At 43.2% G+C, this 12,670-nt stretch overlaps 1 protein-coding gene and 1 long non-coding RNA gene across 5 annotated transcripts in view; one reads left to right on the top strand and one right to left on the bottom strand.

Moving 5' to 3' along the window:
• CILK1 (ciliogenesis associated kinase 1) overlaps positions 1-12,670 on the top strand; it is a 37,322-nt gene that overhangs the window by 15,253 nt on the left and 9,399 nt on the right. For all 3 annotated transcript variants that reach the window (XR_009263036.1, XM_058734250.1, XM_058734252.1), the window contains 5 exons: positions 4,328-4,460; positions 5,591-5,762; positions 7,741-7,908; positions 10,390-10,710; positions 12,419-12,609. Coding sequence is in view for 2 of the 3 variants with exons in the window: in XM_058734250.1 (XP_058590233.1) it covers positions 4,328-4,460; positions 5,591-5,762; positions 7,741-7,908; positions 10,390-10,710; positions 12,419-12,609 (985 nt within the window). In the remaining variant the exon portion in view is untranslated. The remainder of the gene's footprint in view (positions 1-4,327; positions 4,461-5,590; positions 5,763-7,740; positions 7,909-10,389; positions 10,711-12,418; positions 12,610-12,670) is intronic.
• Positions 3,115-12,492, bottom strand: LOC131514354 (uncharacterized). Of its 2 annotated transcripts, none has more exons than XR_009263038.1 (4): positions 12,271-12,492; positions 10,829-11,049; positions 8,196-8,319; positions 3,115-4,110 (listed from the first exon to the last, which is right to left on the bottom strand). It is a non-coding gene; the product is annotated as an uncharacterized LOC131514354 (long non-coding RNA). The 2 variants fall into 2 exon arrangements; XR_009263037.1 differs by having other exon boundaries at positions 3,116-4,110; positions 10,960-11,049; positions 12,271-12,491.

Genomic DNA, 12,670 nt, shown 5'->3' with positions numbered 1-12,670 from the left:
TCTCTCTGTCTCAAAAATAAATAAACATTAAAAAAAAAAAAAAAAGAAATCATCGGTATAAGGCTAATAATAGCTAATTTAGTAATGGAAAGAACAGGAGGCTAGGTCTTCTACAGATATATTCACAAATGCTTTCTAGTTATAAAAGGCTTATACTCAAATACAGTCTAACAAACAGCATATGTCAGCTGAAAAATACAGTTTTCGTTAGTCATTTTTAAAAGTCTGTTTGCAGTTAATTTTTTTCCTAGCCGTTGTTCCTCTGATTGTTTTGGGCCTGAAGTATGATCTATAGAACGTGAAGCCGCTTAGATACACGGGGGACCAGAATCTTTATGCTCCTCATTTTATTAGTGCATCTGTTCTAGTAGGATTAAAGAGGAGTTAGCAGTGAGGGACCGGATAAAGCTTGACTGATGGGAGGAGGTAGTTAGTGCTCACAGGAGCATGACCTATAGTGGAAGCAAGTTACAAGGTCCAGAGTGCAAGAGGTTAGGTGTATCCCAGTACAAGTCGATGTAATGGGATGAACTGAGCAAGGATAAGGTGCAGCTTTGTTGAGGTGGGTGTTACACGTGGGTGCAGAGGGAGCTTGCCATGGGGCTTGGAGGCTGGAGGAAAAATGACTCACTATAAGGGAAATGCCACATAAGTTTGGAAATAATAATTTCACCCAAATAGAGGAGAAACAGGGAGTCTAAGAGGAGAAACAGCGTCCATCTGGACTTGAAAGGACTAGAACCACAAACCAAGATTTAACTGTGTGGATTGAGAGGGACAGAGTAGAGCAGAGTAGTACATTAGCTCTAGTACATTCTTATAAGATTGTGAATAATTAACTACCGCCCCACCTTCACCAGCTCCGGTGACTCACTTTTCCCATCTGTTCAGTAAGAAAATGATGTTTGTTATTTCTTTTTTTCACTGGTGTGTTTTTAAGGCTCTGAATGTTTAGGAAGAGAGGACCCACAGTTCATATATTTTCAGGGTGACATAAGTCTTCCTGTGTGCACTGACGAAAGGTCACTCTCTGATAACTGCTTGTGCCTTTGCACATTCTTAAGCCGGTTCCAAGATGGGAGCATACAATCAGGCCTTCTGGGAGCTGGAGCGTGCTCTGAAGAACAGAGGGTCCGAACACGATGACTCAGTTATGCTGAGTCTTAGAAACTGCCCACTCTAGTGTGCGTTAACAATCTTTAATTTGTCTGATAAGCCATCCAAACTTATCCACATCACAAATTGTTTTTGGGGCGTCAGGGTGACTCAGTTAAGCATCTGACTTCGGCTCAGGTCATGACCTCACAGTTCGTGGGTTTGAGCCCCGCATCAGGCTCTGCGCCGCCAGCTCAGAGCCTGGAGCCTTCTTCAGATTCTGTGTCTCTCTCTCTCTCCTTCTGTCCCTCCCCTGCTTGCACTCTCTCTCTCTCAAAAATAAACATTTTAAAAAAATTGTTTTCTTCCATTTTAAAGGCCATCTTTGACAAATACTGCATTACCCTTTGAATATACTGATAGCCTCAAGTTTGGTTCTTACTATAAATTAGGTTTAATTTACTATTACTTTGGTTAGGATACTTAAGGAACTGGTGTGAAGAAGGCCATGAGGCATACATTGGTATAATGGCGGGATAAAGAATGAAGCAATGGAATATATACATGTATTTTTTTTCTTCCCATACAAACAAGGCACATATGCATATGCATACACATATGCAAATAGCCAACTCCCTGTGCCTATCTCTGGTCTAACCCAGGTAGGACTCCTTTGATCTTCTCTATGCCTTGGATAATGGAAAACAGAAGCAGCCATTTGGTGCAAAAGAGGTACTTCCTCTTCTCACTTGTGGCCCTCTTGAATATATATGATCCCTTCTGCACTTTCAGCCTCTTCTGTGTGCTCTGTACTTATATTTTATTTTGTGCATCTTAGCCGTTTGCCTGCAGATGCATCATTATGCCATAATACCATCCATTTGGAGTGTGACCTGATACCAAGCTCTGGTGTCTTCACCAGGTGAACAGAGAGGAGTGTCTTTTGATTAAAAAACACTATTGCTTTCCATAGTGCATGACATCTAGTGCATGTTCAAGTATGACTACGTCACAGTTACCCTCCCCTTCCTCTAGAGCAGAGAGGGTTTTGGGGAAATAGCCTTGACTCGTAGATTTAGTCCTGCTGGAACTCCCCCCATGCTGAGGACTTCCTGCTCTGAGCCCTCAATGTCTCCCACACTACTTCAGGGTCACTGCTCTTCTCAGTTCTCAGTTGCTATCTTGTGAGACTTCCTGCCTCCTGGTCTTCCCTCTGTTGTCCCTGTCTACTTGACCAAGATAGATTTGTCTCCGTTAAGCTCCTTCATGTTCCCTACAAACCTACTGAAGTCCTTTGTTCTGTCAATAAGACTACCTTATGAAACCATCATGCTCCTGCCACAGTGCTAGGCATTCAGAAGAAATAGATCTGTAGCCTCTACCCTTAAAGTGCTCCATCTAATTATAGAGAGATGGTCAATATACTTGAAAATGGTAGAGTCTGCTCAAGTTCAGAAGGGAGAGCCTGTCATGTCCACCAGGGCAAGAACTATGCCCATTGAAGTTGCTTCTCAATCCACGGAGCCTCACATAGTACCTGGGCTGGAGTGGGCCCTCAGTGAATATTTATTGGTAGGATGAATGAGTGAAGAAGGCTAGCATAGTTTGAATCGCTTCCTGGAAGAAGGGAAACTCAAAACAGGTCTCAAAGGATGGCAAAGATTGGGATTGACACAGATAAAAAGGAACAAGGGTACAACATTGTTAATGGGAATAGACGCAGTGAACCTGAAGGAAATGAGGGATTTTATGTGATTGGAACACACTTTACACATACTGGTGGTAAGTATTAGAAAAGAAGTCTATCTCTGTAGGTAGACTGAAAGGAGTTCAAGCTTCTTAAAGAACTTAAAGGAGTCATGGATGCGTGTGTGTGTGTGTGTGTGTGTGTGTGTGTGTGTGTCAGTGACAAGGGAAAGACAGTGTTTAAATTATCAGGAAGTGTAGTAATCCAGAGAAGCTGGAGTGAGAAAGGCCTACCAGAAAGTGGCAGTGTAGGGATGGATGAGGAAAGCAAAGATTTAGGAGGAAAGAGTATAAAAGGGCAGGAGGGGTCACATGGAGATATTTGGGTGAGAAACAGAACATATTTCCATGGCTGTTTGGAAAGGATCCAATATAACTACAAGAAACTGGGATATCTTATCGAAAGGTTTGGGAAGGAGAGATGATTGGGGAGAGGAGAAAAGTGGTTTGGAACAGGTTAATGGGGGGAGACAGTGACATAACCTGTTGGAGACGCAGGTCCAGAGAAGGGTAGGAAAGGCACATCTGAGATGTAGATCTGAGCGTTTTCAGCATAGAAGTTGTCAAGGAATAATGTGGCTCTTCCGTGCTGGCTGGTGATTACTCCCATAATGTGCTAGTTGGGATCCACCTTTCACAACATTGATAATGACAGCACAGGACAAATAACACCATCAGCGGCATTCATGGAGTTGTATTTCCAGTTTTTGTGTTCCAGTGAGATTTAGAGTCACATAGAATGATGTCTCTGTCAGTGATGCTCTGTACAAGTGGAAGGTTTTAGGTTTTCAGAGGCATTTATCACCGATCAGTGGGTGTTGGAGTGCAACAGTTGGAGGTTCGTGTGTTGAATGACCTGCCCACACCCCCAAAACTCTGCTGCAACTGAGACAAGATTCCCATTTGATGAGCTGTCTTTGCCTTTCACAATGTATGCTGCAGATACACCTTTTCTCCTTCATTAGGCAAATAATAAGCATTTAACACTTAAACATTTGTTGCAACACACCAGAATCTCAGATATGAGTAGGTCATATTCTCAGATCTCTTGTTCCTTAATCAAAAATTGCATTTGTGGTTTTCTTGTGATATAAACTCTCAGAACTCGTAAGACTTTTGTCTTTTGAAACGGTTTTAATCTCAAATTCTTTCTGGCTGACTTGGCCAGGGTAGGCATGATTTTTTTTTTTTTCCTTGAGTGACAATTTCTTTTTGCAAAGTTCTCTCAGCCCACAACTGAGTTTTGATCATTTAAAAGTTGTTTTCTCTCTGGGAGAAAAAAAAAAGAAATTATGAAGATCAGCTTTTGAACTGTTTTACATTTTGAATTCATCAGTGGGAAATGAAAGAAGTCCTGTGCATAGAGCCTTCAGTGTCATTCCAGGCTACTTTTCAAGTTACAGCTATTACAAAAAGAGAAATACGGCTGCAAAGAGCAATGTAGGAGCAAACGTGCATTTGGATTCCTTCTCCACTGTCTCCACAGGCTTCTTTCATAGGGACTTAAAGCCTGAGAACCTCCTCTGCATGGGCCCAGAACTTGTGAAAATTGCAGACTTCGGGTTGGCCCGAGAGATCCGATCAAGACCCCCATACACAGACTATGTATCCACCAGATGGTAAATACTCTTTCCTCAAAATTATTTAATTGCACTTCTTTAAAAATATACCATTATAGGGCGCCTGGGTGGCTCATTTGGTTAAGCGTCAGACCTTGTTTGGCTCAGGTCATGATTTCACAGTTTGTGAGTTCAAGCCCCATGTCAGGCTTTGCAATGACAGCTCAGAGCCTGGAGCCTGCCTCAGATTCTGTGTCTCCCTCTTTCTCTGCCCCTCCCCTGCTCATTCTCTCTCTCTCCCTCTTCCTCTCTCTCTCTCTCTCTCTCTCTCTCTCTCTCAAAAATAAAAAATAAAACATTTTTTAAAAATTTAAAAAATATATACTATTATGCTGAGGATAATTTGAATGTCACAAATATTAAATCTTCACTAACAAAAACAGTACAATTTGAAACACATATTTGTAGGTATATTGGTGTTGTACCAGGTTTAAAAGCTTGTGCTGTAAGTAATTCCCTCTGATATAAATAATATTTTATATATAGCCCTTACTAAAGACTATTTCCTGGAAGAGTTGTGTAGAAGATTCTCCAAAGACCTGTCCGAAAAAAGCAGCTAATTGCTATTGTTAAAACTTTCAGACCCCAAGAATTTAAGCAGCTGGCCATGACCAGAAGTGGCCTACAGACAACAAGTTTTATGTTATCTCTTCTCTCTTCCTCACTCTTACTGTTTCTTAAGGATGCTGTACAGAAGAGTCATGGAGAGAAATGCTCAGTGAAAATACCATGAAACAGAGAAGCCCTAGTATATGACAGCATCCACAGCAGCCACCAAGTCTTCCTGAGTCCACCTACCACACTGAGCTAGACAGAAATTAGAAACAAGGTCGGGGCGCCTGGGTGGCTCAGTCTGTTAAGTGTGTCCAACTTCAGTTCAGGTCATGATCGCTCGGTTCCTGAGTTGGAGCCCCACATCGGGCTCTGCACTGAGAATGCAGAGCCTGCTTGGAATTCTCGCTCTCCCATCTTTCTCCGCCCCTCCCCTGCTTGCACTGTCTCTCTCAAAATAAATAAATAAAGACTTAAAAAAGGAAATATAGAATGCTTTTCACTGAGAATTGATTGTAGTGTGTCATTGAACTTCTGACCTGGAGAAGCAATAACCAGCAGTTCCTTTGTCCCTCCAGGTACAGGGCTCCAGAAGTGCTCCTGAGGTCTACCAACTACAGCTCCCCCATTGACATCTGGGCAGTGGGCTGCATCATGGCAGAAGTGTACACCCTCAGGCCACTCTTCCCTGGGGCCAGTGAAATTGACACCATCTTCAAAATTTGCCAACTGTTGGGGACACCGAAAAAGGTAATGCTAAGGAACAAAGGCCTGTTGGCTAAAGCCAGCGGCTTTTCCTGCTCCTCCTGCACCCGGGAGAGCTCTGGCCCCGTGGATCACCTGCTGGTCTTGCAGTCTTTCCCTCCACCTCAGTGATCCTTCCCTGCCCTTGTTTGCAGAAGCAGCTGCCTCCCTCCCTCCTGCTCTTCAGTGTATGTGTTTTGGTTCCCTCGGCTCTTCTTTCCACCATCTCTTATCATCATGGCTACGACTCCTGCATCTGTTCTGAAGTCTCCTGAGTGAAATCCCTCCTTTTAGCTGCATTCACGTATTTACCCGACTGTGAGATTTCCTCCCGCCCTCGCCGTCAACTTGGACTCAACACATCGGACACAGATTGTGTTTTGCCTACTCCCGGCTATCTTCCTTCCCCCATTGACCGTTTGTGCCCGCGGTCCCACATAATCCCAGCACGCCGGCCTTCGGTCTGAGTTTCTTTCTCTCTCTCTCTCTTACACTCCTCTTCCCCTCATGCAAGCAGCCGCCGCATCATGCCCAGCTCTCACCTGGGAGCCCCACTACCGCCAGCGCAGGCCAGCCGTGACTGCCCCACCGCCTGTGTTTGCGGCATCTTCGCCGCAAGCCCTGCCCCCAGTTTATCTTGCAGCTAGATTCCCCTAGCTAAACGTCAGCCCTGGTCCCGGCCTTCCTGCTAAAAATATCTGCTGAGTCCCCACCTCACAGCCTTCTTCACTCTTATGGCCTCTCTCCCATGTGGTACCTGCGCCCTCTGGGCTCTGCTCTTGCGGCGCCCCACTTCCGAGCTCTGCGCAGGCGCGCTCTGCACACGGGCGTGAATGTCTCACCTGACCTAATTTCACTCTTTTTTCCAGGCTCCTCAGTAATTTACGTCCTCTCTGCTGCTGTAGTCTCCTCTCCATTTCAGCTGTATTCCATGTTGTAATATCATTGTCTGTGTACATCTCTGTGCCCTGGACCATAGGCTTACCCAGGGCTAGGCTTTGCCTTGTGTTTATTTTCCCAGGTCCTAGCACCATTACTGGTACAAACCAGACCCTCAAAAATTTTTTGATCGTTTGAACAAATCATTAGTGCCACGTCTTCAAGATTTCCAGAGTCTCCTGCTAGAATCTCTCCCTTTTCTGGATGCCTGTACCTCGCTTGTGACCGTGATCACTTTTTTCTCTGAATTATTGTGTTTTTAAATAAATGTTTCATTTTCTCTTTTTGGACAGTGGCATCCTTAAGGGCAGGATTTATATTGGATTATTTTTGGATACCCAACAAGGGCTAAGCATGTAGTAAGCACCCAGTAACTATCTAAGTGAATAAATCATATAATCTAGCCTTAGTGCCACTTTACCTTACAAAAAATAAAAGCAATTATACCAGAATGTGTTTTCTAAAATAGTAGAGTGTTTGAACTAGAAGGGACCTTAAAGATTATTTGTTCATCACTTTCTGTCATATCCTCCAAAATTTAGTGTCCCATGGGAATGATGCATGATGCAGTGGAGACCTTTAGACTGAGTGAAACAGCTTTTTTTACTGTTGGACTTCTTAGCATATTTATTTTGAATCCTCAAGATGGGGATATTGTAATATGTAGGGTATCACAAATTTATTTAATTAGAGACAAGGTGTTTTGTTTTATTATCCACCCCCCCCCCTTGCAAAATTTCTCATTAGCAGTTTCTAAAACCTCTGTTTCATGGAACACAATTAGGAAAATACTAATTTGAACCATCTCATGTTAAGGTTATAAAACAAGTTGGTGGCAAATTCAGTGTCTTTTCCACTGTTGCCCAGACTTCATGTTCTTTGTAGTCTCTCCATTAGCATCCCCCTGGGTTTCATCACACACAGTGCTGCACCGTATGAACATGATAATGATATGATTGCTTTTCCATTATGGCTACATGTACCGGAATGTAAACTATCACAACACGTCAGCTAAGCAACATTTTCTATGTCTTCCTTGTTTCAGACCGACTGGCCTGAAGGCTACCAACTTTCAAGTGCAATGAACTTCCGCTGGCCCCAGTGCGTACCCAATAACTTAAAGACCCTGATTCCAAATGCTAGCAGTGAAGCCATTCAACTCCTGAGAGACATGCTTCAGTGGGATCCCAAGAAACGGCCAACAGCTAGTCAGGTTTTCTTCCATTTCCTTGTTTGATGCATTTCTTATTAAGTTCGTATCTGACTCTGAATAATTCTTATCAATCTCATAGGAAATATTTTATTTGGTATTATGGGTGGAAAATAATATTGAATGTCATTAATGATGTATAATACATAAAAACATAAAATAGTTTGAAACTCACTGTATATAGTTAATGGTTTAAGCAATATAGTGGCCTTGAAAATTGGCATAACTCTATGCCACATACATTCATTTTCACCACATACATGGAAATGAAAATAAACAGATATATTTACCTTTCTTTGGAGAATGTTTTCAAATATATTCTCTCTCAGTTAAGATTATGTAGCACTTTGCTTGTAAGGCAGTACTGGTTGTTGAAAGGGAATTTGAAAATATCTTGTAAAATCCAACTTGCTCCTTTTACAGATGACACAGAACAACAGATGAGATAGAGCTGGGATGATAACCACCATGAGCATTTTATAGCACTTTAGAGTTTGTGGATGCTTTAGTTTTTACGTGATTCTGACCCTATGAAGATTCCATGAAATAAGTGTTATTGTTTTCACTGTGTAAGTGAGAAAACTGAGTCTCAGAAAGTGTAAGCAGTTTGCCCTAGTCACTCATCCAGTAACTAGTACAGATAGTACAACCAACTGCAGTTCCTTCATGCAGATGGTAGGTCTTGGCCTCATACCTCCTGTTTTCTCAATCTGCCTTCCCCCAGGCCACTTTGTCTTAGATTGTAAAATGCATCCAGAGGGGCGTGGTAATGCTGTGGCTTCAACCACTCCCGTGCCTCTTGCAAGGCTCAAGTTTGCTAATTGTCTCATTGGCGAGTTACGTTGCTCAGAATGACGAAGGTGACCAGTTCTTTTTTTTAATTTTTTTTTTTTCAACGTTTATTTATTTTTGGGACAGAGAGAGACAGAGCATGAACGGGGGAGGGACAGAGAGAGAGGGAGACACAGAATCGGAAACAGGCTCCAGGCTCTGAGCCATCAGCCCAGAGCCCTACGCGGGGCTCGAACTTCACGGACCGTGAGATCGTGACCTGGCTGAAGTCGGACGCTTAACCGACTGCGCCACCCAGGCGCCCCGAAGGTGACCAGTTCTAATAGAGAGGATGATTTGGCCAAACAACAGTGACAGGGACATGTGAAGATAGGACCAATGTGACAGTAGAATTCACTGGAGAGATGATAGTTGGGGGTTAAAGAATTATAGAAAAGCACGTTTCCAAAGGCTCAGAAAAGAAAAAGGCATAATTTGGTACCATAAAACTTTGGGTGGCTGGGGTTGGAAAGCTCTCAGAAGTGCACTTCAGGGGATAAAATTCACAAATATTCTGAGGGCAGAAGAAAAGCTTCCTGATGAACCCAGTTTTTTAAAGTTGTACCCAAGAGATCAAAAAATTCTGGAGCACCTGGGTGGCTCATTTGTTAAGAATCTGACCCTTGATTTCAGCTGAGGTCATGATCTCATGGTTCGTGAGATCCAGCCCCACATCAGGCTCTCTGCGCTAACAGAGCAGAGCCTTTTTGGGATTCTCTCTCTCCCCGCCTTCTCTTTCCAGGTCACTTGTGCTCACTCTCTCTCTCTCTCTTTCTCTCAAAATAAATAACCTTAAAAGAAAAAAGAAAAGAAGAAATTCTGTAACAAGGAACCAAGAGAACAATGTGTACTTTTAAGAATAGTGTCATTGGCACCTGGGTGGCTCAGTTGGTTGAGCTTTTTTTCAAGTTAGATGCCAGGGTTTAAGATCAGTACCAGAGTATCTGTATTATTGGCCTCTGTATCTACACTTACATATAATAATTGCAAATGTTTATAACTATGTCCCAGAGTCATCAAGAAGGGTTATGTTATGTTCAGTGATTTCCATTAAAAAAAACTAGGGCATACAGGGAATATTTCAGAAAGAATTATCAACCCCAGCACTGGGTAACCCCAGCACAATCTAGAAAACTGGATTGTTCAGAAGAACAAGGTTTGTCCGTGATTCTTGAGAGGCAAGTTTTAACTATATCTGTATTACATTTTTGGCATTCCTGGGGTAATGTACCTGCTTATTTTACACTTGATTCTTCAATCTTCCAGGATTATTGGCTCTCTCTGTTTTATATTATTTTTTTCTTTTTGTGAGCTGAGCAAATTGGCTCAGAAAGGTGAAACATTATATTTAAGGCACATAGTAAATAAGTTACCAAGCCATTATCTGTGTTGAGCAAGAATACTTTTCAGAAGTAGCAAAGGTAATGGCAGTATAACTGGCTGCTTTATCCAAATAATTTTAAGTGTATACATTTTATATTTTAAATAAGGAAAATCATAAAGAATGTCACACATTCGAGATGCTGTTTTCTGGTTGGGTTAGGCTAAGAAACTGTAGTAAAATGGTCCCATGAAATGTAGCTCAGTGAGCCTGATGCTGTCAGTCCTCCCGGCTAGACTTTCCTCCTAAAGCAGCCCTATGTGTTATTCCAGGCGCTTCGATATCCTTACTTCCAGATTGGGCATCCGCTAGGGAGCACCACACAGAGCCTTCAGGATTCAGGAAAACCACAGAAGGATGTCCTGGAAAAGGCGGGCCCCCCTCCTCACATTAAGCCGATCCCACCTGCCCAGCCCCCAACCAAGCCACACACACGGATTTCTTCGAGACAGCATCAGGCCAGCCAGCCCCCTCAGCATCTCATGTACCCCTACAAAACAGAGGCTTCCAGGACAGACCACCTGAACCATCTTCCAGAGGACAAGCCAAGCCCGTTGCTCTTCCCGTCCCTCCATACCAAGAATCCTCAGTCGGTGAGCGATTTGCTAGTGAGCCTTGTCTGGCCTGTTCCTCCTCTGACCCCATTTATTGTGTGGAATGTTTTCTTTTTCAGCATAGAGTCTAATTATAATAAATGTATCTTTGTAATACCATGGGATAGTGAAAAGAGCTTTGGCCTTGGAGTTGAAGTTCTAAATTCAGGTTCTGGCTGTGCCTGTTAATAGCAGTGCGCGTGGTAGGCAACCGTGGTGTCGGGGTTGAGAGCCACCCAGCGCACTCACACTGCCAGAGGCTCCAGTCTCAGCTCTGCTGTTTCCTAGCTCTGTGACCCTGCGCAGTTTCCTTGGCCTTCCTGCTCCTCAGTTCCTTGCCTGTGAAACAAAGATAACAATTGCTGTCTACCTGATAACAATTCTTTTGGGGACTAAATGAGTTAATACTTGAAAGAATTTAAAATCGTAGCTAGCACTTTGTTAGAACTTGATAAATGTTAGTCACTGTTATTATTAATCCCTGAGGACTCAGTTTCCTCATCTGTAAAAGGAAGATCATCATGCCTATCTTGCCCACCAGACCAGGCATGAGGATCAAATGTCCTGCTGCTTGTGAAGATGTTTTGAAAAACCACAGAGTGCTATAATAAAATTTGTATACTATTATTCCTATTAATGCCATCAAGTAATGCTGCTAATGCTGGGCTGTTAATTGAGCCCAGATCTTTCTTCTCCTCTTGGGCTGGTGCTCAAAAGAAAACAGTTTGGGTTAGATTCAATAATAACCCAGGGCATCAGGTGACTGGTTAGCTTTATAATGCTGTCTGCCAGTCTGATTTTTTCTTTCTTTCTTTCTTTCTTTCTTTCTTTCTTTCTTTCTTTCTTTCTTTCTTTCTTTCTTTTTTAATGTGTATTTATTTTTGAGAATGAGAGACAGAGCATGAGCAGGAGAGGGACAGAGAGAGAGGGAGACACAGAGTCCGAAGCAGGCTCCAGGCTCCAAGCTGTCAGCACAGAGCCTGACTCGGGGCTCAAACTCACAAACTGTGAGATCATGACCTGGGCCAAAGTCAGACGCTTAACCGACTGGGCTCCCCAGGCACCCCTGCGAGTCTAATTTTCTAACCCTTTATGCAAAAGTAGTATTTTTTTCTGATCTTCTCACTGAGTGCTGGCTCCCAACCAATGCTGTGAGATACTGTGTGAGGCTGTTCGCTTTACCCCAGCCCACAACTTTGGAAGCAGCATGTATTTAGAAATTTCTTGTTGTAGCTAATTCTGTGATTAAATAGTATCCAGGTCTACTAAAAGGCAAAGAAGGCCTATTTGCAGTGTTTTCTGTTAAAGAGCAGGATGACTGACGTCTGAGCTGAGCTGTAATTCTCCTGCATCTCTAGGACAGACTAAAGCATGTTAATACTTTCAGGGATGAGGCCCAGATGACAACCCAGCCATCTTCCCCGTGTGTGAGGAGTACCTTATATTCTTTTCTAAAATCCTTATCTTGTACAACAGTTGTCCCCCATAGGATGCAAACTGATGTGACCGGCGCAGGGTATGTGAGAGACAGAGGTCTGGGAACATGCTTTCTGTGGTTACCTTTTCAGATAAGCAGTGCATGTTGGGAATGATATGCCCCCCCGGATCCTCCTTTTCATAAGCGAAGAAGTTTGGAATAGGCATTCCTTATGGGTGAGCTCCATTAATGCCAAGTATTACTTTGTCCCCCCAATGCTTGGATACGCAGAAAATGCTGGCTGGCCTGGAACACAAAAATGGGGAGATCAAGCCAAAGAGTAGGAGAAGGTGGGGTCTTGTGTCCCGGTCCACAAAGGATTCCGATGACTGGGCTGACTTGGATGACTTGGATTTCAGTCCATCCCTCAGCAGGATGGACCTGAAAAACAAGAAGAGACAGAGCGAAGAGACCCTCTGCAGGCAAGTGTACACCTGACGTCTGTAAACAGATCAGATCTGGGACTTGTGAAATGATCTGTGT

This window comes from Neofelis nebulosa, chromosome 6 (assembly GCF_028018385.1).
Source record: "Neofelis nebulosa isolate mNeoNeb1 chromosome 6, mNeoNeb1.pri, whole genome shotgun sequence".
Lineage (NCBI taxonomy): Eukaryota > Metazoa > Chordata > Mammalia > Carnivora > Felidae > Neofelis > Neofelis nebulosa.
This window is presented reverse-complemented; position numbering and strand designations above follow the sequence as displayed.